General features: G+C 62.1%; 1 protein-coding gene across 1 annotated transcript; it reads left to right on the top strand.

The window, feature by feature from the left end:
• On the top strand, positions 1-26,799 carry XRCC1 (X-ray repair cross complementing 1). Its single transcript, XM_090128084.1, has 16 exons — positions 1-950; positions 2,000-2,092; positions 3,797-3,892; positions 7,702-7,860; positions 9,203-9,274; positions 11,986-12,079; positions 13,788-13,846; positions 14,953-15,133; positions 15,198-15,726; positions 19,557-19,673; positions 20,975-21,135; positions 22,304-22,349; positions 22,938-23,026; positions 23,113-23,203; positions 25,014-25,089; positions 26,495-26,799. The coding sequence occupies exons 1-16, from the start codon at positions 900-902 to the stop codon at positions 26,627-26,629; spliced, it is 2,049 nt and encodes a 682-aa protein (XP_089984210.1). The 5' UTR covers positions 1-899; the 3' UTR covers positions 26,630-26,799.
• Positions 26,800-26,843: the final 44 nt, after the last annotated feature.

Here is a 26,843-nt window from a genome sequence, read left to right on the forward strand (position 1 = left end):
TTTTCTCGGTCCGCCTCCGTTCATCCCGCGGTCTCTGCTGCCACCCTGCGGCCAAGCGGTGGAACTGCAGCTGTTTGGGGCTGCAAGCAGCACCGCGCATGCGCGCATAATGCGGAAGTGGCTTCTCTCCTCTCTAACCGCTCTGCGCAGCTGATCCGCCACGCTTTGTGGTGATTAGTCCTCCAAGCGATAGCGCGCATGAGCCCGAAATCTCGCACCCCCGATTGGCTCGGCGAAACACGTGATCTAAAGATGCCCGCCCAGGCCGCCGCGCATGCGCAGTAGCGCGGCAAGGTGCCTCTGAAGAGCCACGTATCTCACCCCATAGCCTGCTCCATAGCTCCATATCTCACCCCATAGCATGCTCCATAGCCCCATATCTCGCCCCATAGCCGACCCCTAATAGCCTGCCCCATAGCCCCCAATCCCACCCCATAGCCTGCCCCATAGCCCCATAATCCGCCCCATAACCCCGGTGTGGGGTTGTGGTCACCGCGGCCCCGCCCCATAGATGGGCTCAGTGGGGCGCGTTGCGGCGCTGCCCCCAAAATGGCCCCAAAAACCCCCCCGAAAGCGCCGGAGGACCGAGCACCACAGAGCTTGGCGGATTGGTTGCGCAGAGCGGCTGCGGGGCGGGGGACTTCCGGCGTCTCCCGGAAGCTCGTCTGCCCTCACCGGAAGTCGCTTATCGTTGGGTGCGGCTTCTGACTGGAGATCGCTCAGCTCATGGGCGGAAGTGGCTGAGCTGAAGGGCGGAAGCCGCTGAGCTCAAGACCGGAAGGGGCCGAACTCAGGGCCGGAAGTGGTCGAACTCACGACCGGAAGAGCCGGCTTCTCGCCGGAAGCGTCGCCATTGACTTCCGGCCGCCTCTTTTCAGCGGGGAAGGAGGGAAGCGGCGATGCCGGAGATCGCGGTGGAAAGCGTCGTGTCCGTCAGCAGCGCCGATCCGGTGGGGGCGGGGGGGGCACCGCGCGGGGGGGGGCACCGGGGTGGGGGGGGGGGGTCCGGGTGGGTCGGGGGGCTCTTGGGGGGGGGGGGGGGTTTGTAGCGCTTTTGTAGGCCTCGTGTAGGCCGCAAAGCCTCGGGGGGGGAGGAAATGGGGGGGGGTCATAAAGGGGGGGGGGTCCTGGGGGGGTAATGGGTGGGGGGGGGGGGGCCGGGGGGGTCTTTGGGGGGAGAATAATGGATGGGGGGGGGCTTGGGGGGGGTAAAGAAAGGGGGAGTTTTGGGGGGGTCTTTGGGGGGGGGGAGGGGAGGGAATAATGAATGGGGGGGGGCAGGGGGGCCTCGGGGGGGGGAATAATGAATTGGGGGGGGTCTTGGGGGGGTAATGGGTGGGGGGGCGTCCTGGGGGGGGGAATAATGGATGGGGGGGGTCTTAAGGGGGGGGTAATGGATGGGGGGGGTCCTGGGGGGGGAATAATGGATGCGGGGGGGGGTAAAGAAGGGGGGTCCGGGGGGGTCTTTGAGGGGGGGGAGGGAATAATGAATGGGGGGGGGTCTGGGGGGGGGGGTCTTAAGGGGGGGGTAACGGATTGGAGGGGAGGCGTCATGGGGGGGTATTGGGGGTTGTTTTTTGGGGGGGGGCCTAATGGATGGGGGGGGCCCAGGGGGGTCTCGGGGGGGGGGAATAATGGATGGGGGGGGTCTTAAGGGGGGGGGTAATGGATGGGGGGGGGTCCTGGGGGGGAATAGTGGATGGGGGGGGGTCTTAAGGGGGGGGGTAATGGATTGGAGGGGGGGGGTCATGGGGGGGGGTCTTGGGGGTTGTTTTTTTGGGGGGGGGGGGGCATAATGGATTGGAGGGGGGGTCCTGGGGGGGGGAATAATGGGGGGGGGTCTTAAGGGGGGTAATGGATGGGGGGGGGTCCTGGGGGGGGGGTAATGGATGGGGGGGGGTCCTGGGGGGTCTCGGGGGGGGGAATAATGAATGGGGGGGGGTCTCTGGGGGGGGGTCTCCTTGTGACCGGTTGTTTTTTTGTGCCCCCCCCCCCCCAGAGGCACCGCGCTGAGAATTTGCTGCACCCCGACGGGGGGGGGCGATGGAGGTCGGGGGGGGGCGGGGAGAAACGGATCAGCGCCGTCCTGATGGTGAGGGGGGGGCCGAAATGGGGGGGGGGGGGTCGGAAATGGGGGGGGTTGGAAATCGGGGGGTCTGAAATGGGGGGGGGGTCGGAAATGGGGGGGGCTCTGAAATGGGGGGGGGTTGAAATGGGGGGGGTTTGAAATGGGGGGGTCGGAAATGGGGGGGGGAAATGGGGGGGCAGTGGGGGGGGCTCTGAAATGGGGGGGGGTCGGAAATGGGGGGCGGTTGAAATGGGGGGGGCTCTGAAATGGGGGGGAACTGAAATGGGGGGGGTCTGAAATGGGGGGGTCGGAAATGGGGGGGGCTCTGAAATGGGGGGGGCTGAAATGGGGGGGGTTGAGATGGGGGGGGTCGGAAATGGGGGGGCAGTAGGGGGGGCTCTGAAATGGGGGGGAACTGAAATGGGGGGGGGGGCTGAAATGGGGGGGGTCCCCAATTTGGGGGGGGTCCTTATTTTGGGGGGATTCAGTTAATACGAGTGGGGGTCCCATTTTCGGGGGGGGTGCCTTCATTGGGGGGGGGGTCCCCAGTCTGGGGGGGGTCCCCCATTATTTGGGTGCGGGTCCCATTTTGGGGGGGGGTCTCCCAATATTTGGGTGGGGGTCTCCAATTTGGGGGGGTCTCCCATTATTTGGGTGTGGGTCCCATTTGGGGGGGGGTCTCCTATTATTTGGGGGGGGGTCTTCAACTGTGGGGGTGTCTCCCATTATTTGGGTGCGGTTCCCATGTGGGGGGGGTCTCCCATTATTTGGGTGGGGGTCCCCAATTTGAGGGTGGGTCTCCCATTATTTGGGGGGGGTCTTCAACTGTGGGGGGTCCCCCATTATTTGGGTGGGGGTCCCATTTTTTGGGGGGGGGTCCCCAATTTGGAGGGGGTCCCCAATTGTGGGGGGTCTCTCATTATTTGGGGGGTCCCCAATTGGGGGCGGGGGTCTCCAATTGTGGGGGGGTCTCCCATTATTTGGGTGCGGGTCCCATTTTGTGGGGGTCTCCCATTATTTGGGGGGGGTCCCCACTTTGGGGGTCTCCAATTGTGGGGGGGGTCTCCCATTATTTGGGGGGGGTCCCCAATTTGGGTGGGGTCTCCCATTATTTGGGTGCGGGTCCCATTTTGGGGGGTCTCCCATTATTTGGGGGGGGTCCCCACTTTGGGGGTCTCCAATTGTGGGCGGGGGTCTCCCATCATTTGGGTGCGGGTCCCATTTTGGGGGGGTCTCCCATTATTTGGGTGGGGGTCCCCAATTTGGGGGGGTCTCCCATTATTTGGGGGGGGGTCCCCAATTTGGGGGGGGTCTCCCATTTTTGGGGGGGGTCTCCAATTGTGGGGGGGGTCCCCCATTATTTGGGTGGGGTCTTCAATTGTGGGGGGGTCTCCCATTATTTGGGTGTGGGTCCCATTTGGGGGGGGTCTCCCATTATTTGGGGGGTCCCCAATTGTGGGGGGGGGTCTCCAATTGTGGGGGGGTCCCCCATTATTTGGGTGGGGGTCTCCAATTGTGGGGGGTCTCCCATTATTTGGGTGCGGGTCCCATTTTGGGGGGGGTCTCCCATCATTTGGGTGCGGGTCCCATTTGGGGGGGGTCTCCCATAATTTGGGTGGGAGTCTTCAATTTGGGGGGGGTCTCCCATTATTTGGGTGGGGGTCCCCAATTTAGGGGGGCTCCCCGTTTATTTGGGGGGGGTCCTTTAACACCCCCCCCCCCCCCCAGCTGCAGCGGCCGCAGCGCATCGACTCGGTGCACATCGGCAACGACGGCGCCGCCTTCGTCGAGCTGCTGGTGGCGCTGGGGGGCGGCGACTTCCAGGTCTGCCCCATAGATCTATGGGTCTGCCCCATAGATCCCCTGCCCCATAGATGCCCTGCCCCATAGATCCCCTGCCCCATAGATCTGTGGGTCTGCCCCATAGATCCATAGAGCTGCTGGTGGCGCTGGGGGGCGGCGACTTCCAGGTCTGCCCCATAGATCTATGGGTCTGCCCCATAGATCCCCTGCCCCATAGATGCCCTGCCCCATAGATCCCCTGCCCCATAGATCTGTGGGTCTGCCCCATAGATCCATAGAGCTGCTGGTGGCGCTGGGGGGCGGCGACTTCCAGGTCTGCCCCATAGATCTATGGGTCTGCCCCATAGATCCCCTGCCCCATAGATGCCCTGCCCCATAGATCCCCTGCCCCATAGATCTGTGGGTCTGCCCCATAGATCCATAGAGCTGCTGGTGGCGCTGGGGGGCGGCGACTTCCAGGTCTGCCCCATAGATCTATGGGTCTGCCCCATAGATCCCCTGCCCCATAGATCTGTGGGTCTGCCCCATAGATTCCCTGCCCCATAGATCTGTGGGCCTGCCCCATAGATCCATAGAGCTGCTGGTGGCGCTGGGGGGCGGCGACTTCCAGGTCTGCCCCATAGATCTGTGGGTCTGCCCCATAGATGCCCTGCCCCATAGATCCCCTGCCCCATAGCGACCCACAGCCCATGCCATGACCCCATAACCCACCCCATAACCCCCCTGTCCCCCCCCAGGTTCTGCTCCCCACGGCCGCCTTCCTGTCCCCCTCTGAGAGCCGCTGTGGGGCCGCCCCATAACCCCAGAACCCCAAACCCCATATCCCACCCCATGACCCCATAGCTGACCCCATAGCCCACCCCATGACTCCATATCCCACCCCATGTCCCCATATCTGACCCCAGAACCCCATAACCCCCCAGGTTCTGCTCCCCACGGCCGCCTTCCTGTCCCCGTCCGAGAGCCGCAGTGGGGCGGCCCCATAACCTCATAACCCCATAACCCCATAACCCCATAACCCCAAACCCCATAACCCCATAGCCCACCCCATAGCCCACCCCATGACCCCATATCCCACCCCATAACCCCCCGTCCCCCCAGGTTCTGCTCCCCACAGCCGCCTTCCTGTCCCAGTCCGAGAGCCGCAGTGGGGCCACCCCATAACTCCATGACCCCATAACTCACCCCATAACCCCATAACCCCATAGCTGACCCCATATCCCACCCCATAACCCCCCCGTCCCCCCAGGTTCTGCTCCCCACGGCCGCCTTCCTGTCCCCCTCTGAGAGCCGCTGTGGGGCGGCCCCATAACCCCAGAACCCCATAACCCCATAACCCCATAGCCCACCCCATATCCCACCCCATGACCCCATATCTGACCCCATAACCCCCCAGGTTCTGCTCCCCACGGCCGCCTTCCTGTCCCCGTCCGAGAGCCGCAGTGGGGCGGCCCCATAACCCCATAACCCCAAACCCCATAACCCCATAACTCACCTTATAACCCCATAACCCCATAACCCCATAGCTGACCCCATAACCCCATATCCCACCCCATGACCCCATATCTGACGCCATAACCCCCCAGGTTCTGCTCCCCACGGCCGCCTTCCTGTCCCCGTCCGAGAGCCGCAGTGGGGCGGCCCCATAACCTCATAACCCCAGAACCCCATAACCCCATAACCCCATAACCCCATAACCCCATAACCCACCCCATAGCCCTATAGCTCACCCCATAGCTGACCCCATATCCCACCCCATAACCCCCCGTCCCCCCAGGTTCTGCTCCCCACAGCCGCCTTCCTGTCCCAGTCCGAGAGCCGCAGTGGGGCCACCCCATAACTCCATGACCCCATAACTCACCCCATAACCCCATAACCCCATAGCTGACCCCATATCCCACCCCATAACCCCCCCGTCCCCCCAGGTTCTGCTCCCCACGGCCGCCTTCCTGTCCCCCTCTGAGAGCCGCTGTGGGGCGGCCCCATAACCCCAGAACCCCATAACCCCATAACCCCATAACCCCATAGCCCACCCCATATCCCACCCCATGACCCCATATCTGACCCCATAACCCCCCAGGTTCTGCTCCCCACGGCCGCCTTCCTGTCCCCGTCCGAGAGCCGCAGTGGGGCGGCCCCATAACCTCATAACCCCAAACCCCATAACCCCAGAACCCCATAACCCTATAACCCACCCCATGACCCCATAGCCGACCCCATAACCCCATATCCCACCCCATAACCCCCCCTGTGCCCCCCCCAGGTTCTGCTCCCCACGGCCGCCTTCCTGTCCCCGTCCGAGAGCCGCAGTGGGGCCGCCCCATAATCTCATAACCCCAAACCCCATAACCCCATAACCCCATAACCCCATAACCCCATAGCTGACCCCATAACCCCATATCCCACCCCATGACCCCATATCTGACCCCATAACCCCCCAGGTTCTGCTCCCCACGGCCGCCTTCCTGTCCCCGTCCGAGAGCCGCAGTGGGGCGGCCCCATAACCTCATAACCCCAAACCCCATAACCCCAGAACCCCATAACCCCATAACCCCATAACCCCATAACCCCATAACCCACCCCATAGCCCTATAGCTCACCCCATAGCTGACCCCATATCCCACCCCATAACCCCATAACCCCCCAGGTTCTGCTCCCCACGGCCGCCTTCCTGTCCCCGTCCGAGAGCCGCTGTGGGGCCGCCCCATAACCCCAAACCCCATAACCCCATATTCTACGCCATAACCCCATAGCTGACCCCATAGCCCACCCCATGCCATAACCCCAAACCCCATAACCCCATAACCCCATAACCCCATATCCCACCCCATAACCCCCCCTGTGCCCCCCCCCAGGTTCTGCTCCCCACGGCCGCCTTCCTGTCCCCCTCTGAGAGCCGCAGTGGGGCGGCCCCATAACCCCAAACCCCATAACCCCATAACCCCATAACCCCATAACCTCATAGCCCACCCCATAACCCCATATCCCACCCCATGACCCCATATCTGACCCCATAACCCCATAACCCCCCAGGTTCTGCTCCCCACGGCCGCCTTCCTGTCCCCGTCCGAGAGCCGCAGTGGGGCGGCCCCATAACCCCAAACCCCATAACCCCATAACCCCATAACCCCATAACCCCATAGCTGACCCCATAACCCCATATCCCACCCCATGACCCCATATCTGACCCCATAACCCCCCAGGTTCTGCTCCCCACGGCCGCCTTCCTGTCCCCGTCCGAGAGCCGCAGTGGGGCGGCCCCATAACCTCATAACCCCAAACCCCATAACCCCAGAACCCCATAACCCTATAACCCACCCCATGACCCCATAGCCGACCCCATAACCCCATATCCCACCCCATAACCCCCCCTGTGCCCCCCCCAGGTTCTGCTCCCCACGGCCGCCTTCCTGTCCCCGTCCGAGAGCCGCAGTGGGGCCGCCCCATAATCTCATAACCCCAAACCCCATAACCCCATAACCCCATAACCCCATAACCCCATAGCTGACCCCATAACCCCATATCCCACCCCATGACCCCATATCTGACCCCATAACCCCCCAGGTTCTGCTCCCCACGGCCGCCTTCCTGTCCCCGTCCGAGAGCCGCAGTGGGGCGGCCCCATAACCCCATAACCCCATAACCCACCCCATAACCCCATAGCTGACCCCATAGCCCACCCCATAAGCCCCTGTCCCCCCAGGTTCTGCTCCCCACGGCCGCCTTCCTGTCCCCCTCCGAGAGCCGCTGTGGGGCGGCCCCATAACCCCATAACCCCATAACCCACCCCATAACCCCATAGCCCACCCCATAACCCCATAACCCCCCAGGTTCTGCTCCCCACGGCCGCCTTCCTGTCCCCCTCTGAGAGCCGCAGTGGGGCGGCCCTGCAGCGCGTCCGCATCTTCGGCCCCACGGCGCTGCTGGGGGGGGCGCAGGGGGGGCAGTGGGACCGGGTCAAGGTGGTCTGCACACAGCCCTACTGCACGGTACGGGGGGAGCATAAATATGGGGGGGGGGCACCCATAATGGGGGGGGTCTGCACCCATAATGGGAGGGCCCCCCGTAATGGGGGGGGGGCCTAAATGTGGGGGGGGGGCCCTAAATGTGGGGGGGGACACCCATAATGGGGGGGGGTCTGCACACAGCCATACTGCACGGTACGGGGGGGCGCCCGTAAGGGGGGGGGCACCCATAATGGGGGGGGGGCACCCATAATGGGGGGGCCTAAATGGGGGGGGGTCTGCACACAGCCCTACTGCACGGTACGGGGGGGCACCCATAAGGGGGGGGGGCCTAAATGTGGGGGGGGGCACCCATAATGGGGGGGGGCCTAAATGTGGGGGGGGGCCTAAATGTGGGGGGGGGACACCCATAATGGGGGGAGGGGCTAAATGTGGGGGGGGGCACCCATAATGGGGGGGGGTCTGCACACAGCCATACTGCACGGTACGGGGGGCACCCGTAAGGGGGGGGCACCCATAATGGGGGGGGTCTGCACCCATAATGGGAGGGCCACCCGTAATGGGGGGGGGGCCTAAATGTGGGGGGGGGGCCCTAAATGTGGGGGGGGGCACCCATAATGGGGGGGGCCTAAATGTGGGGGGGGGCACCCATAAGGGGGGGGGACACCCATAATGGGGGGGGGTCTGCACGCAGCCATACTGCACGGTACGGGGGGGCGCCCGTAAGGGGGGGGGGCACCCATAATGGGGGGGGGACAAAATGTGGGGAGGGGACACCCATAATGGGGGGGGGCACGCATAATGGGGGGGGTCTGCACCCAGCCCTACTGCATGGTATGGGGGGGGGGGGCACCCATAATGTGGGGGGGGGCACCCATAGTGGGGGGGGGGCACCCATTATTGGGGCGGGGGCCTAAATGTTGGGGGGGCACCCATAATGGGGGGGGTCTGCACCCAGCCATACTGCACGGTATGGGGGGGGGGCCCTAAATGTGGGGGGGGGCAAAGCAAAAACTGGGGGGGGCAAAAATTGACGGGGGGGGCAAAAATTGGGGGGGGGGCAAAAATGTTTTGGGGGGGGCAAACCAAAAATTGGGGGGGGGGCAAAAATTGAGGGGGGGGGCAATGCAAAAATTGGGGGGGGTCAAAATGTTGAGGGGGGGGGTGGGGCGGAACCCCCAAAATGGGCCCGAAAATGGGGCGGAATCGCCCCCCAAAATGACCCCAAAAATGGGGGGGGGGGGGGGATTTGAGGGGGGGGCTTTGGAGGGGGGGCGGTTTTTTTTTGGGGGGGGGTCATTTTGGGGGGGGGGTCATTTTGGGGGCCGTTTGGGAGCTTGTTTTTGCCCCCCCCCCCCCCCCCCAGACGCGGCCGTTTGGGCTCAGCTTCATCCGCCTCTTCAGCCCCCCCACGGATGGACGGACGGAAAGCGAAACGGTGAGGGGGGGCTGCCCCATAGCTGCCCCACAGCTGCCCCATAGCTGCCCCATAGCTGCCCCATAGCTGCCCCACAGCTGCCCCATAGCTGCCCCATAGCTGCCCCATAGCTGCCCCACAGCTGCCCCATAGCTGCCCCATAGCTGCCCCATAGCTGCCCCACAGCTGCCCCATAGCTGCCCCATAGCTGCCCCATGGCTGCCCCATGGCTGCCCCACAGCTGCCCCATAGCTGCCCCATAGCTGCCCCATAGCTGCCCCATGGCTGCCCCATAGCTGCCCCATAGCCGCCCCATAGCTGCCCCATAGCTGCCCCATGGCTGCCCCCTGGCTGCCCCACAGCTGCCCCACAGCTGCCCCATAGCTGCCCCATAGCTGCCCCATGGCTGCCCCATGGCTGCCCCACAGCTGCCCCATAGCTGCCCCATGGCTGCCCCATAGATGCCCCATGGCTGCCCCATAGCTGCCCCATAGCTGCCCCATAGATGCCCCATGGCTGCCCCATAGCTGCCCCATGGCTGCCCCATGGCTGCCCCACAGCTGCCCCATAGCTGCCCCATAGCTGCCCCATAGCTGCCCCATGGCTGCCCCATAGCTGCCCCATAGATGCCCCATGGCTGCCCCATAGCTGCCCCATGGCTGCCCCATAGCCACCCCATGGCTGCCCCATAGCCGCCCCATAGCTGCCCCATAGATACCCCATAGCTGCCCCATAGTTGCCCCATAGATGCCCCATGGCTGCCCCACAGCTGCCCCACGGCTGCCCCACGGCTGCCCCATAGCTGCCCCATGGTTGCCCTATAGCTGCCCCATGGTTGCCCCATAGCTGCCCCATGGCTGTCCTATAGCTGCCCCATAGATGCCCCATAAGTGGCCCATAGCTGCCCCATAGATGCTGCATGACTGCCTCATAGTTGACCCATAGCTGCCGCATGGCTGCCCCATAGCTGCCCTATAGCTGCCCCATAGCTGCCCCATGGCTGCCCCACGGCTGCCCCATGGCTGCCCCATAGCCGCCCCATAGCTGCCCTATAGCTGCCCCATAGCCGCCCCATGGCAGCCTATAACCCCATGTAACCCCATATATTTCCCATATAACCCCAGCTAACCCTATATGATCCCTATATGTTTTCCGTACGACCCCATACAACCCCATATGACCCCATACAACCCCCTGTGACTCCATGTGACCCCATACGATCCCATAACCCCATATGACCTCATACAGCCCCATACAACCCCGTATGTTTCCCGTATGACCCCATACAACCCCATACATTTCCCATATGACCCCATACGACCCCATATGACCCCATACGACCCCCTGTGCCCCCATACGACCCCATGTGACCCCATAACCCCATACAACCCCATACAACTCCATACATTTCCCATATGACCCCATACGACCCCATACGACCCCCTGTGACCCCCTGTGACCCCATAACCCCATACAACCCCATACAACCCCATACAGGTCCCATATGACCCCATACGACCCCATATGACCCCATACAACCCCATGTGACCCCATATGACCGCATGTGACCCCATATGACCCCCTGTGACCCCATGTGACCCCATAACCCTATACAACCCCATACAACCCCATACATTTCCCATATGACCCCATACGACCCCATATGACCCCATACAACCCCATGTGACCCCATATGACCGCATGTGACCCCATATGACCCCCTGTGACCCCATGTGACCCCATAACCCTATACAACCCCATACAACCCCATACATTTCCCATATGACCCCATACGACCCCATATGACCCCATATGACACCATGTGACCCCATACAACCCCATACATTTCCCATGTGACCCCATACGACCCCCTGTGACCCCCTGTGACCCCATGTGAGCCCCCGTGACCCCATAACCCCATACAACCCCATACAACCCCATACATTTCCCATATGACCCCATACGACCCCATACAACCCGATACGACCCCATACAACCCCATGTGATCCCCTGTGACCCCATGTGACCCCCCATGACCCCATAACCCCATACAACCCCATACATTTCCCATATGACCCCATACGACCCCATACAACCCGATACGACCCCATATGACCCCATGTGATCCCCTGTGACCCCATGTGACCCCCCGTGACCCCATAACCCCATACAACCCCATACATTTCACATATGACCCCATACGACCCCATATGACCCCATACGACCCCGTGTGACCCCATACGACCCCCTGTGACCCCATAAACCCATACGACCCCATACATTTCCCATATGACCCCATACGACCCCATATGACCCCCTGTGATCCCATGTGACCCCATACAGCCCCATACATTTCCCATATGACCCCATGTGACTCCATACGACCCCATACGACCCCCTGTGACCCCCTGTGACCCCATGCGACCCCATAACCCCATACAACCCCATACATTTCCCATATGACCCCATACGACCCCATATGACCCCCTGTGACCCCATGTGACCTCATATGACCCCATACAACCCTATGCAACCCCATACGACCCCATACGACCCCCTGTGACCCCATAACCCCATACAACCCCATACAACCCCATACAGTTCCCATATGACCCCATATGACCGCATATGACACCGTGTGACCCCATACGACCCCCTCTGACCCCCTGTGACCCCCCGTGACCCCATAACCCCATACGACCCCGTAACCCCGCGTCCCGTTTCCCCCACAGCAGCGCTGGGGCCCTTTTAGGCTCCGGGAGGATTTGGGGTCGGACGCGGCGCTGCGACCCGGGCAGCTGTTCTACCGCCGGCCTCTGGAACCGGGTACGGCCCTATAGCGGCCCTATAGACGGCCCTATAGCGGCCCTATAGACGGCCCTACACATGGCCCTATAGCGGCCCTATAGGGAATGGGGGGGGGCCCTACAGACGGCCCTATAGCGGCCCTATAGGGAATGGGGGGGGTTCCTACACATGGCCCTATAGACGGCCCTATAGGCGGCCCTATAAGAACCGGGGGTGGCCCTATAGACAGCCCTATAAGGACTGGGGGTGGCCATATAGCGGCCCTATAGCGGCCCTATAGCGGCCCTATAGGGAATGGGGGGGGCCCTACAGACGGCCCTATAGCGGCCCTATAGGGAATGGGGGGGGGCCCTACACATGGCCCTATAGGCGGCCCTATAGGGAATGGGGGTGGCCCTATAGACAGCCCTATGGACGGCCCTATAAGAACCGGGGCTGGCCCTATAGACGGCCCTATAAGGACTGGGGGTGGCCCTATAGCGGCCCTATAGTGGCCCTATAGGGAATGGGGGGCGGCCCTACAGACGGCCCTATAGCGGCCCTATAGGGAATGGGGGGGGGCCCTACAGACGGCCCTATAGCGGCCCTATAGTGGCCCTATAGGGAATGGGGGGGGCCCTACACATGGCCCTATAGACGGCCTTATAGACAGCCCTATGGACGGCCCTGTAGATGGCCCCATAGGGACCCGCAGGGACCCCATAAAAACCCCATAGAGACCCACAGGGACCCATAGAGACCCATAGGGATCCATAGAGACCCATAGGGACCCATAAAAACCCCATAGGAACCCATAGGGACCCATAGAGCCCCATAGGGCCCCATAAAAACCCCATAGAGCCCCATAGGGACCCATAGGGACCCATAAAAACCCCATAGAGACCCATAGGGACCCATAGAGACCCATAAGGACCCATAGAGACCCATAGAGACCCATAGAGACCCATAGAGACCCATAGGGACCCATAGAGACCCATAGAGACCCCAAAGACCCCATAGAGACCCATAGGGACCCATAGAGACCCATAGGGACCCCAAAGACCCCATAGAGACCCATAGGGACCCACAGAGACCCATAGGGACCCATAGGGACCTATAGAGACCCCTAGACACCCATAGAACCCCATAGAGACCCATAGGGACCCCAAAGACCCCATAGAGACCCATAGAGACCCATAGGGACCTACAGGGACCCATAGAGACCCATAGGGACCCATAGGGACCCATAGGGACCCCATAGAAACCCACAGAGACCCATAGGGCCCCATAAAAACACCATAGAGACACATAGAGACCCCATAGAGACCCATAGAGCCCCATAGGGACCCATAGGGCCCCATAGAGACCCATAGGGACCTACAGGGACCCATAGGGATTCATAAAAACCCCCTAGAGCCCCATAGGAACCCATATGGACCCATAGAGCCCCATAGGGACCTACAGGGACCCATAGAGCCCCATAGAGCCCCATAAAAACCCCATAAAAACCCCATAGAGCCCCATAGGGACCCATAGGGACCCATAGGGACCCATAGATCCCCATTATGACCCCATAGGGACCCACAGGGACCCACAGGGACCCATAGATCCCCATAATGACCCCATAGAGCCCCATAGGGACCCACAGGGACCCATAGATCCCCATAAAACCCCATAGACACCCATAGGGACCCACAGGGACCCCATAAACCCCCCCTAAATCCCCTTTTCCCCCCTCTCCCCCCAGCCCCCCCCCAGCCCCCCCCCGGTCCCAGTTACGCCGTCGCCGCCCTGCAGACCCCAAAGGTGAGGACCCCCCCCCTAATTATCCCTGTAATTAATTAATGAGGGGGGTTAATTAGAGGGGGAAGGGGAGGGGGGGAATTAATGGGGGTTAATTTGGGGTTTTGGGGGGGCGTTAACCCTTTCCTCCCCACGGCGCCACATAGGTGGGGTTAATGGGGGGGGGGGGGGTCGGTAATTAAGGGTTATGGGGGGTGATTAATGAGGGTGATTAACGAGGAGAAGGTCGTTAAGGGTAGTGATTAAGTGCGGGGTTTGGTAGCGGTTGTAATTAGTGAGGGGGGGGCTGTAATTAAGGGCGGGGGTGGGAGTTAATGAGGGGAATAAAGGGCGGGGGGGCGGGGTCACTAATGAGGGTAATTAATGAGGAGAGGGTGATTAAGGGGGGTAATTAAGGGCCGGGTGGTCGCGGAGGGGGGGTTAATAACTGTAATTAAGAGCGGGGGGGGTCATTAGTGATGGTAATTAGTGATGGGGGGGGCACTAATGGCCGTAATTAATGATGGGGGGGGTGGCTGAGGGGAGCTTAATGACTAATTAATGGTGGGGGGGTCGTTAGTGATGTTAATTAACGATGGGGGGGGCACTAATGATTGCAATTAAGGAGGGGGGGGGTGGCTGAGGGGAGCTTAATGCCTAATTAAGGGTGGGGGGGGCACTGAGGACTAATTAAGGGCGGGGGCGGGTCACTGAGAAGGGGGGTTAATGACTAATTAATGGTGTGTGGGGAGGGGGGGGTCATTAATGAGCGTAATTAAGGATGGGGGGGTGGCTGAGAGGAGCTTAATGACTAATTAAGGGTGGGGGGGGCACTGAGGACTAATTAAGGGCGGGGGGGTCAGTGAGGGGGGGGGGTTAATGACTAATCAAGGGCGGGGGGGGCACTGAGGGGGGGTTAATGACTAATTAAGGGCGGGGGGGGCACTGGGGGGGGGTTAATGACTAATTAAGGGCGGGGGGGGCACTGAGGGGGGGTTAATGACTAATTAAGGGTGGGGGGGGCACTGGGGGGGGGTCAATGACTAATTAATGGTGGGGGGGGGGGTCATTAATGACCGTAATTAACGAAGGGAGCTCATTAATGACTCTCCCCCCCCCCAATTTTGCAGCCCTCCGCCCCCCCCAAGCGCCGCTCCGACGCCGCCGGCTGCCCCCCCCCCCCGAAAAACCCCAAAAAAACCCCCCCAAAAGAAACCCCAAAAACCCCAAAAGGACCCCGGGGGGGGGGGGAGTCTGAGGAGGGGGGGGGAGACCCTATAAAGGGGGGGGGCGACCCCATAAAGGGGGGGGGTGACCCTATGAAGGGGGGGGGGATCCCATAAAAGGAGGAAGGGACCCCATAAGGGGGGGGGAGACCCTATAAAGGGGGGGGGCGGCCCTATAAAGGGGGGGGGAGACCCCATAAGGGGGGGGGGCGGCCCTATAAAGATGGGTGGTGACCCTATAAAGGGGGGTGGTGACCCTATAAAGGGGGGAAGGGATGCCATAAGGGGGGGGGGCGACCCCATAAGGGGGGGGGGAAACCCCATAAAGGGAGGGGGGGACCCTATAAAGGGGGGGGTCGACCCTATAAAGAAGGGGGGCGACCCTATAAAGAAGTGTGGGGGGGAGCCAGGAAAGAAGGGAGTCGAGCCCATAAAGGGAGCGGGGGACCCCATAAAAGTGGGGGGGGACGGTGTACAGGGGGGAGGCGACCCTATAAAGGGGGGGGGCGACCCTATAAGGGGGGGGGGCGACCCCATAAAGGGGGCGGGGGTCCTGGGGGGGGTGGTGGTGGCGCTGAGCGGTTTCACCCACCCGCTGCGGGGCCGCCTGAGGGCCGCCGCCGTCAACATGGGGGCGAAGTACCGGCCGCAGTGGGGGCCCGACTGCACCCACCTCGTGTGAGTCGCACCCACAGGGACACACAGGGACACATAGGGACACATAGGGACACATAGGGACACATGGGGACACATAGGACCCGTAGGGACACATAGGGACCCATAGGACCCATACAGACCCGTAGGGACCCATAAAGACCCATAGGGACCCATAGGGACACATGGGGACACATAGGGACACATAGGGACACATGGGGACACATGGGGACACATAGGGACACATAGGGACACATAGGGACACATGGGGACACATAGGACCCGTAGGGACACATGGGGACCCATAAAGACCCATAGGGACCCATAGGGACACATGGGGACACATAGGGACACATAGGGACACATAGGGACACATGGGGACACATAGGGACACATAGGGACCCATAGGACCCATAAAGACCCATAGGGACACATGGGGACACATAGGGACACATGGGGACACATAGGGACACATAGGGACACATAGGGACACATGGGGACACATAGGACCCGTAGGGACACATAGGGACCCATAGTGACCCATAGGGACCCATAAAGACCCATAGGGACACATGGGGACACATAGGGACACATAGGGACACATGGGGACACATAGGACCCGTAGGGACACATAGGGACACATGGGGACCCATAAAGACCCATAGGGACCCATAGGGACACATGGGGACACATAGGGACACATAGGGACACATAGGGACACATAGGGACACATGGGGACACATAGGACCCGTAGGGACACATAGGGACCCATAGGGACCCATAGGGACCCATAAAGACCCATAGGGACCCATAGGGACACATGGGGACACATAGGGACACATAGGGACACATAGGGACACATGGGGACACATAGGGACACATAGGGACACATGGGGACACATAGGACCCGTAGGGACACATAGGGACCCATAGGGACCCATAAAGACCCATAGGGACCCATAGGGACACATAGGGACCCATAGGGACCCATAGGGACCCGTAGAGACCCATAAAGACCCATAGGGACCCATAGGGATCCATAGAGACCCATAGGGACCCATAGGGACCCACAGGGACACATGGGGACCCATAGGGACACATGGGGACACATAGGACCCATAGGGACCCATAGGGACCCACAGGGACACATGGGGACACATAGGGACACATAGGGACCCATAGAGACACATGGGGACCCATAGGGACACATGGGGACACATAGGGACCCATAGAGACCCATAGGGACCCATAAAGACCCATAGGGACCCATAGGGATCCATAGAGACCCATAGGGACCCATAGGGACACATGGGGACCCATAGGGACCCATAGAGACACATAGGGACCCATAGGGACACATAGGGACCCATAGCGACCCATAGGGACCCATAGGGACACATGGGGACCCATAGGGACCCATAGAGACACATAGGGACACATAGGGAGCCACAGGGACCCGTAGGACCCATAGAGACCCATAGGGACCCATGGGGACCCATAGGGACCCATAGGGAGCCATAGGGACCCACAGAGACCCATAGGGACCCACAGGGACCCATAGAGACCCACAGGGGCCCGTAGGGACCCACAGGGACCCGTAGGGACACATAGGGACCCATAGAGACCCATAGGGACCCGTAGGACCCATAGAGACCCATAGGACCCGTAGGGACCCATAGAGACCCATAGGGACCCACAGGGACCCATAGGGACCCACAGCACCCATAGGACCCATAGCGACACGTAGGGACCCATAGAGCCCCATAGGGACCCAGAGAGACCCATAGTGACCCGTAGAGACCCCATAGGAACCCATAGAGACTCATAGGGACCCATAGAGACCCATAGAGCCCCTGGCCCCCATAGATGGCCCCACTGACCCCATAGACCCACATAGATCCCCATAAATTCCCCCAAGACCCCACACAACCCCACAGACCCTCATAGATCCGCCCTAGAATCCCACAGACCCCACAGAACCCCACAGATCCCCTATACAACCCCATAGACCCCCATAGATCCCCCATAGACCCCACAGAACCCCATAGATCCCTTTAGAACCCCATAGACCCCACAGATCCCCTATACAACCCCACAGACCCCCATAGATCCCCCATAGACCCCACAGAACCCCACAGACCCCCGTAGATCCCCCCTAGAATCCCAGACCCCATAGACCCCCACAGATCCCCTATACAACCCCATAGACCCCCATAGATCCCCCCATAGACCCCACAGACCCCCCCTAGACCCCCCCTAGACCCCCATAGACCCCACAGAACCCCACAGACCCCCATAGACCCCCACAGACCCCCCCTAGACCCCCATAGATCCCCCATAGACCCCACAGAACCCCATAGATCCTTTTAGAACCCCATAGACCCCACAGATCCCCTATACAACCCCATAGATCCCCGATAGAACCCCATAGACCCCCACAGATCCCCTATACAACCCCATAGACCCCCATAGATCCCCCATAGACCCCTCAGAACCCCACAGATCCCCCATAGACCCCACAGAACCCCATAGATCCCTTTACAACCCCATAGACCCCACAGATCCCCTATACAACCCCATAGACCCCCATAGATCCCCCATAGACCCCACAGACCCCCCCTAGACCCCCATAGATCCCCCATAGACCCCACAGAACCCCATAGACCCCCATAGACCCCCACAGACCCCCATAGACCCCCATAGACCCCTCAGAACCCCACAGATCCCCCATAGACCCCCATAGACCCCACAGAACCCCATAGATCCCTTTACAACCCCATAGACCCCACAGATCCCCTATACAACCCCATAGACCCCCATAGATCCCCCATAGACCCCACAGAACCCCACAGACCCCCATAGACCCCCACAGACCCCCCTAGACCCCCATAGATCCCCCGTAGACCCCACAGAACCCCATAGATCCTTTTAGAACCCCATAGACCCCACAGATCCCCTATACCACCCCATAGATCCTCTATAGAACCCCACAGAACCCCATAGACCCCACAGATCCCCTATACAACCCCATAGACCCCCATAGATCCCCCATAGACCCCACAGAACCCCACAGACCCCCGTAGATCCCCCATAGACCCCACAGAACCCCATAGATCCCTTTAGAACCCCATAGACCCCACAGATCCCCTATACAACCCCATAGACCCCCATAGATCCCCCATAGACCCCACAGACCCCCCCTAGACCCCCATAGACCCCACAGACCCCCATAGACCCCCACAGACCCCCCGAGACCCCCATAGATCCCCCGTAGACCCCACAGAACCCCATAGATCCTTTTAGAACCCCATAGACCCCACAGATCCCCTATACCACCCCATAGATCCTCTATAGAACCCCACAGAACCCCATAGACCCCACAGATCCCCTATACAACCCCATAGACCCCCATAGATCCCCCATAGACCCCACAGAACCCCACAGACCCCCGTAGATCCCCCATAGACCCCACAGAACCCCATAGATCCCTTTAGAACCCCATAGACCCCACAGATCCCCTATACAACCCCATAGACCCCCATAGACCCCCATAGACCCCACAGACCCCCATAGACCCCCACAGACCCCCCCTAGACCCCCATAGATCCCCCATAGACTCCACAGAACCCCATAGATCCTTTTAGAACCCCATAGACCCCACAGATCCCCTATACCACCCCATAGATCCTCTATAGAACCCCACAGAACCCCATAGACCCCACAGATCCCCTATACAACCCCATAGACCCCCATAGATCCCCCATAGACCCCACAGAACCCCACAGACCCCCATAGATCCCCCATAGACCCCCCCCCAAGCCCCCCATCCCCGCTGACCCCGCTGTGCCCTATAGGTGCGCGTTCCCCCGGACCCCAAAGGCGGCGGCCGCCCGCGCAATGGGGGGGGTCGTGGTGACCCCCACCTGGATTTGGGATTGCCAGCGTCTGCACAAACGCCTCCCCTGTGAACCGTATGGGATCCGGGACACACGGGGGGGTGGGGGGGGGTCCCTATGGGGGGTGGGGGGTCCATATGGGGGCTGGGGGGTCCATATGGGGGCTGGGAGGGGCTGGGGGGGGCTGGGGGTCCCTATGGGGTCTGTGGGGGCCTGGGGGGGGCTGTATGGGGGCTGGGGGGTCCATATGGGGCCTGGGGGGGCTGGGGGGAGCTGTATGGGGGTGGGGGGTCCCTATGGGGGCTGGGGGGTCCATATGGGGTCTGGGAGGGGCTGGGGTGCCTATGGGGTCAGGGAGGGGCTGGGGGGGTCTCTATGGGGTCTGTGGGGGCCTCGGGGGGGCTGTATGGGGGCTGGGGGTCCCTATGGGGTCTGTGAGGGTCTGGGGGGGGCTGGGGGGTCCATATGGGGTCTGGGGGGGCCTGGGGGGGGCTGTATGGGGACTGGTGGGGGCTGTATGGGGGCTGGGGTCCCTATGGGGTCTGGGGGGGGCAGGGGGGGGGTCTCTATTGGGGCTGGGGGGTCCCTATGGGGGCTGGGAGGGGCTGGGGTGCCTATGGGGTCTGGGGGGGCTGGGGGGGGCTGTATGGGGGATGGGGGGTCCATATGGGGTCTGGGAGGGTCTGGGGAGAGCTGTATGGGGGGTGGGGGGTCCCTATGGGGGCTGGGGGGTCCATATGGGGTCTGGGAGGGGCTGGGGTGCCTATGGGGTCTGGGAGGGATGTATGGGGTCTGAGGTGGTCCTTATAGGGTCTGGGGTCTCCATATGGGGTCTGGGAGGGACGTATGGGGTCTGAGGTGGTCCTGACGGGGTCTGGGGTCTCCATATGGGGTCTGGGGTCTCCATATGGCATCTAGGAAGGATGTATGGGGTCTGAGGTGGTCCTTATGGGGTCTGGGGGCTCCATATGGGGTCTGGGTGCTCCATATGGGGTCTGGGAGGGATGTATGGGGTCTGAGGTGGTCCTGATGGGGTCTGGGGGCTCCATATGGCGTCTAGGAAGGATGTATGGGGTCTGAGGTGGTCCTTATAGGGTCTGGGGTCTCCATATGGGGTCTGGGAAGGACATATGGGGTCTGAGGTGGTACTTATGGGGTCTGGGGGCTCCATATGGGGTCTGGGGGCTCCATATGGGGCCTGTGGGGGTCTGGGGGCTGACTGGTGGGGTCCCTGTGGGGTCTGGGGGGTCCCTATGGGGGTTTCTATGGGGTCTGGGGGGTCCATTTATGGCTTATATGAGACAAGTGGGCGTGGCCACACGAGGCCACGCCCCTCGGTGGGCGGGACGCCCGCTGACCACGCCCACGTCCGACAGTTACCTCCTGGATGGCTCCGCCTCTTCCGGCAGCGACGGGGAGGAGGAGCCAACTGAAGCTCCGCCCACCTCCCACCAACGCCCCGCCCATGTGGGCGGTGCTACCACGGCTAAGCCCCGCCCCCCGACACCGCCCTCGTCCAATGGCAACACTCCTGAAGGTGGGAGGGGCTTTGGGGTGGCCCCGCCCCTTCCCTGGCTTAGCTTCGCCCCCTCCTGGGTCATCCCAGTTCCCTCCCAGTCTTCCCAGTTCCCTCCCAGTCCATCCCAGTATCTCTATTCCCATCCCAGTTCCCTCCCAGTCCTCCCAGTTCCCTCCCAGTCCATCCCAGTATCCCTATTCCCATCCCAGTTCCCTCCCAGTTCCCTCCCAGTCCTTCCCAGTATCCCTGTTCCCATCCCAGTTCCCTCCCAGTCCTCCCAGTTCCCTCCCGGTCCATCCCAGTATCCCCGTTCCCATCCCAGTTCCCTCCCAGTCCTCCCAGTTCCCTCCCAGTCCATCCCAGTATCCCCGTTCCCATCCCAGTTCCCTCCCAGTCCATCCCAGTTCCCTCCCAGTTCCCTCCCAGTCCATCCCAGTATCCCCATTCCCTCCCAGTTCCCTCCCAGTTCTCTCCCAGTCCTTCCCAGTATCCCTGTTCCCATCCCAGTTCCTTCTCAGTCCATCCCAGTTCCCTCCCAGTCCTCCCAGTTCTCTCCCAGTCCTTCCCAGTATCCCCGTTCCCATCCCAGTTCCCTCCCAGTCTTCCCAGTTCCCTCCCAGTCCTTCCCAGTATCCCTGTTCCCATCCCAGTTCCCTCCAAGTTCCCTCCCAGTCCTTCCTATTATCCCCATTCCCTCCCAGTCCATCCCAGTTCCCTCCCAGTTCCCTCCCAGTCCTTCCCATTATCCCCATTCCCTCCCAGTCCATCCCAGTTCCCTCCCAGTTCCCTCCCAGTCCTTCCCAGTATCCCCATTTCCTCCCAGTTCCGTCCCAGTACCCTCCCAGTTCCCTCCCAGTTCCCTCCCAGTCCTTCCCAGTCCTTCCCATTATCCCCATTCCCTCCCAGTCCATCCCAGTTCCCTCCCAGTCCATCCCAGTTCCCTCCCAGTTCCCTCCCAGTCCTTCCCAGTATCCCCATTTCCTCCCAGTTCCGTCCCAGTACCCTCCCAGTTCCCTCCCAGTTCCCTCCCAGTCCTTCCCAGTCCTTCCCATTATCCCCATTCCCTCCCAGTCCATCCCAGTTCCCTCCCAGTCCATCCCAGTTCCCTCCCAGTTCCCTCCCAGTCCTTCCCAGTATCCCCGTTCCCATCCCAGTTCCCTCCCAGTCCATCCCAGTTCCCCCCCAGGTGACGCTGAGGACAGCGCTGGGGACACAGAGGACGAATTGCGGCGGTGAGACCCCATTGGTGACCCCGCGGTGACCCCTGTGACCCTGGGTGACCCCTGTGACCCTGAGTGACCCCTGGCTCGTCCCTTGACCCCATGCTGACCCCACGGTGACCCTGCGGTGACCCCTGTGGCCCCGAGTGACCCCTGGCTGACCCCGTGGTGACCCCATGACCCCATGCTGACCCCATGGTGACCTCTCTGACCCTGAGTGACCCCTGGGTGATCTCGTGACTCTTATGACCCCTGGCTGACCCCGTGGTGACCCCGTGACCCCGCGGTGACCCCGTGACCCCCATCTGACCTCATGGTGACCCCATGCTGACCCCCCAAGTACCCACTGTGATGACCTTGTGGTGACCCCATCACCTTGTGGTGACCCCGTGGTGACCCCTGTGACCCTGGGTGACCCCTGAGTGACCCCGTGGTGACCCTGGGTGACCTCTGTGACCCTGAGTGACCCCTGGGTGATCTCATGATTCTGTGACCCCGTTCTGACCCCTTGGTGACCCCTGTGACCCCTGGGTGGTCCCATGACCCCGTGCTGACCCCGCGGTGACCCCGTGACCCCGTGGTGACCCCGTGACCCCGCAGGGTGACCTCGCTGCCCCCCGATGACCCCTATGGCGGCTCCACAGAGGAGAACACCGACAGCGACGACGACCCCATCCCCCCACTGCCCGGTGCGACCCCCTGACCTTTGACCTCTGGGTCAACCCCCCCCGTGTGACCCGCCTCCCCTTTGACCTTTGACCTTGACGACCCCCAGATTTCTTTGAGGACAAAACTTTTTTCCTGTACGGGGATTTCAGGGCCCCCGAACGGCGGCGGCTGCAGCGCTTCGTCATCGCCTTCGGGGGGTGAGGGGGGGCTGGGGGGAGGAAAGGGCGACTGGGAGGGACTGGGAGGGACTGGGAGGGAATAAAGGGGGACTGGGAGGGGATATGGGGGACTGGGAGGGACTGGGAGGGGATGTGGGGGACTGGGAGGGACTGGGAGGGAATAAACGGGGACTGGGAGGGACTGGGAGGGACTGGGAGGGGATATGGGGGACTGGGAGGGACTGGGAGGGGATGTGGGGGACTGGGAGGGACTGGGAGGGGACTGGGAGGAGATACGGGGGACTGGGAGGGACTGGGAGTGAATAAAGGGGGACTGGGAGGGGACTGGGAGGGACTGGGAGGGGATGTGGGGGACTGGGAGGGACTGGGAGTGAATAAAGGGGGATTGGGAGGGGATATGGGGGGACTGGGAGGGAATGGGGGGACTGGGAGGGGACTAGGGGGGATATGGGGGTACTGGGATGGCACTGGGAGGGGTTATGGGGGACTGGGAGGGACTGGGAGGGACTGGGAGTGAATAAAGGGAGACTGGGAGGGACTGGGAGGGGACTGGGAGGGACTGGGAGTGAATAAAGGGGGACTGGGAGGGGACTGGGAGGAATAAAGGGGGAATGGGAGGGGATATGGGGGGACTGGGAGGGACTGGGAGTCAATAAAGGGGGACTGGGAGGGAACTGGGAGGGGATATGTGGGACTGGGAGGGAATTTGGGGGGACTGGGAAGGACTGGGACTGAATAAAGGGGGACTGGGAGGGACTGGGAGTGGATAAAGGGGGACTGGGAGGGGACTGGGGGGGGATATGGGGGTACTGGGATGGGACTGGGAGGGACTGGGAGTGAATAAAGGGAGACTGGGAGGGACTGGGAGGGAATAAAGGGGGACTGGGAGGGGACTGGGAGGGGATATGGGGGACTGGGAGGGACTGGGAGGGAATAAACGGGGACTGGGAGAGGACTGGGAGGAACTGGGAGGGGATATGGGGGGACTGGGGAGGGGATATGGGGGGACTGGGAGGAACTGGAAGGGGATATGTGGGACTGGGAGGGAATGGGGGGACTGGGAGGGGACTGGGGGGGATATGGGGGTACTGGGATGGGACTGGGATGGGACTGGGAGGGGATATGGGGGACTGGGAGTGACTGGGAGTGAATAAAGGGGGACTGGGATGGACTGGGGGGGACTGGGAGGGGATATGGGGGGACTGGGAGTGAATAAAGGGCAACTGGGAGGGACTGGGAGGGACTGGGAGGGGATATGGGGGGACTGGGAGGGACTGGGAGTGAATAAAGGGGGACTGGGAGGGGACTAGGAGGGGATGTGGGGGGACTGGGAATGAACTGGGAGGGGATATGCGGGGACTGGGAGGGACTGGGAGTCAATAAAGGGGGACTGGGAGGGGACTGGGAGGGACTGGGAGTCAATAAAGGGGGACTGGGATGTACTGGGAGGGGATATGGGGGGACTGGGAGGGACTGGGAGGGGATGTGGGGGGACTGGGAGGGAACTGGGGGGACTGGGATGGGACTGGGAGGGACTGGGGAAGGAGTGGAGGGGGGGATGGGAGGGAACTGGGAATGGAGGGGGGGGGAACTGGGAGGGAAGTGGGAGCAAAGGTGATACTGGGAGGGAACTGGGAGGAACTGGGAGGGACTGGGAGCAAAGGTGGCACTGGGAGGAGACTGGGATGGGCTGAGAGGTGCTGAAGGAGCCCGTGTTGCTTTGTGGTGGTCTGTACTGGTTTGTACTGGTTTGTACTGGTCTGGGATGGTCCGTACTAGTCCGTACTGGTTCATACTGGTCCATACTGGTCCGTACTGGTCCGTGCAGGACGGTGGCCCCATACATGAGCGAGGCGGTGACCCACGTGGTGACGGCACAGGACTGGGACAGCACCTTCGAGGAGGTGACCCCAGTTCCTCCCAGTAACCCCCCCTCTGCTTCCCAGTATCTCCCAGTACCTCCCAGTAACACCCCAGTTCCCCCCATTGCCCCCCTATGACCCCTCCCACGACCCCCCAATTGGCCTCATTGCCCCCCATTTTCCCCTTATGACCCCCCCACTGCCCCCATTGCCCCCCAATGACCCCCCCAATGACCCCCCATTGCCCCCCTATGACCCCACCATTGCCCCCCAAACGACCCCCCCATTGACGTTACCCCCCCCCATTGCCCCCATTCCCCCCCTATGACCCCCCCACTGCCCCCCAAATACCCCCCAATAGCCCCCCCATTGCCCCCCAAACGACCCCATTGACGTTACCCCCCCCATGACCCCCCATTCCCCCCCTATGACCCCCCCACTGCCCCCATTGCCCCCCACTGCCCCCCATTACCCCCCCACTGCCCTCATTACCCCCGATAGCCCCCCCATTACTCCCCCACTGCCCCCATTGCCCTCCACTGCCCCCCATGACCCCCCATTCCCCCCCTCTGGCCCCCCCACTGCCCCCCAAATACCCCCCAATAGCCCCCCATTGCCCCCATTACCCCCCCGCTGCCCCCATTGCCCCCCATATGACCCCCCCACTGCCCCCATTGCCCCCGATAGCCCCCCCATTACCCCCCCACTGCCCCCCAAACGACCCCCCCATTGACATTACCCCCCCCATTTCCCCCCTCTGACCCCCCCACTGCCCCCATTCCCCCCCCACTGCCCCCCATAACCCCCCATTGCCCCCCTACGACCCCCCCACTGCCCCCATTGCCCCCGATAGCCCCCCCACTGCCCCCCATTAACCCCCCAGACGACCCCCCCGTTGACGTTACCCCCCCCATTCCCCCCCTCTGACCCCCCCACTGCCTCCCATTCCCCCCCCACTGTCCCCCATAACCCCCCATTCCCCCCCTCTGACCCCGCCACTGCCCCCCATTACCCCCCCATATGACCCCCCCACTGCCCCCCATAACCCCCCACTGCCCCCATTCCCCCCCCACTGCCCCCCATGACCCCCCATTCCACCCACTGCCCCCCAAAAACCCCCCAATAGCCCCCCATTGCCCCCCATATGACCCCCCCACTGCCCCCATTGCCCCCCAAACGACCCCCCCATTGACGTTACCCCCCCACTCCCCCCCTCTGACCCCTCCACTGCCCCACATAACCCCCCCATTGCCCCCCTACGACCCCCCCACTGCCCCCATTGCCCCCCATTAACCCCCCAAACAACCCCCCCATTGACGTTACCGCCCCCATTGCCCCCATTCCCCCCCTATGACCCCCCGACTGCCCCCCACTGCCCCCCTCTGACCCCCCCACTGCCCCCCTATGACCCCCCCATGACGCCCCCCCCCCCCCCCCCAATTTGCAGGCTCTGGATCTGAACCCAGCCCTGCAGTTCGTTCGCCCTCGCTGGGTTCTGCTTTGTGCCGAGCGCCTCCGCCCGCTGCCGCCGCAGCCCTACGCCGTCGTGCCCCGTGACGTCACCGTGACGTCATCACCGTGACGTCATCACGTGGCGCCGCGCCTGAGAGTGCCGTCACCGCGTCGCGACATGACGTCACCACGCCGTCACCACCCCGGTGTTGCCCGCCCCCCCCCCCCACCTCGTTTCTCTGCCCTCTCCTCGTTTTGGGGCGTTTTCCTTCGAATTAAAGCAGTTTTGGTAGAAAATAATTTTAAAAAAAGCCGTTTTGAACTTTGTCCCGCGTCGGGCGCGG

The sequence above is a fragment of the Phasianus colchicus genome, chromosome 32, assembly GCF_987193195.1.
Source record: "Phasianus colchicus chromosome 32, bPhaCol1.hap1.1, whole genome shotgun sequence".
Taxonomy (NCBI): Eukaryota; Metazoa; Chordata; class Aves; order Galliformes; family Phasianidae; genus Phasianus; species Phasianus colchicus.

Coding starts and splice junctions, on each gene's coding strand:
- XRCC1 (XM_090128084.1), top strand. CDS start 900: ATGCCGGAGATCGCGGTGGAAAGCGTCGTGTCCGTCAGCAGCGCCGAT. Junction 19,674..20,974: donor AAACGCCTCCCCTGTGAACC/GTATGGGATCCG, acceptor CACGTCCGACAG/TTACCTCCTGGATGGCTCCG. Junction 22,350..22,937: donor ACAGAGGACGAATTGCGGCG/GTGAGACCCCAT, acceptor GTGACCCCGCAG/GGTGACCTCGCTGCCCCCCG.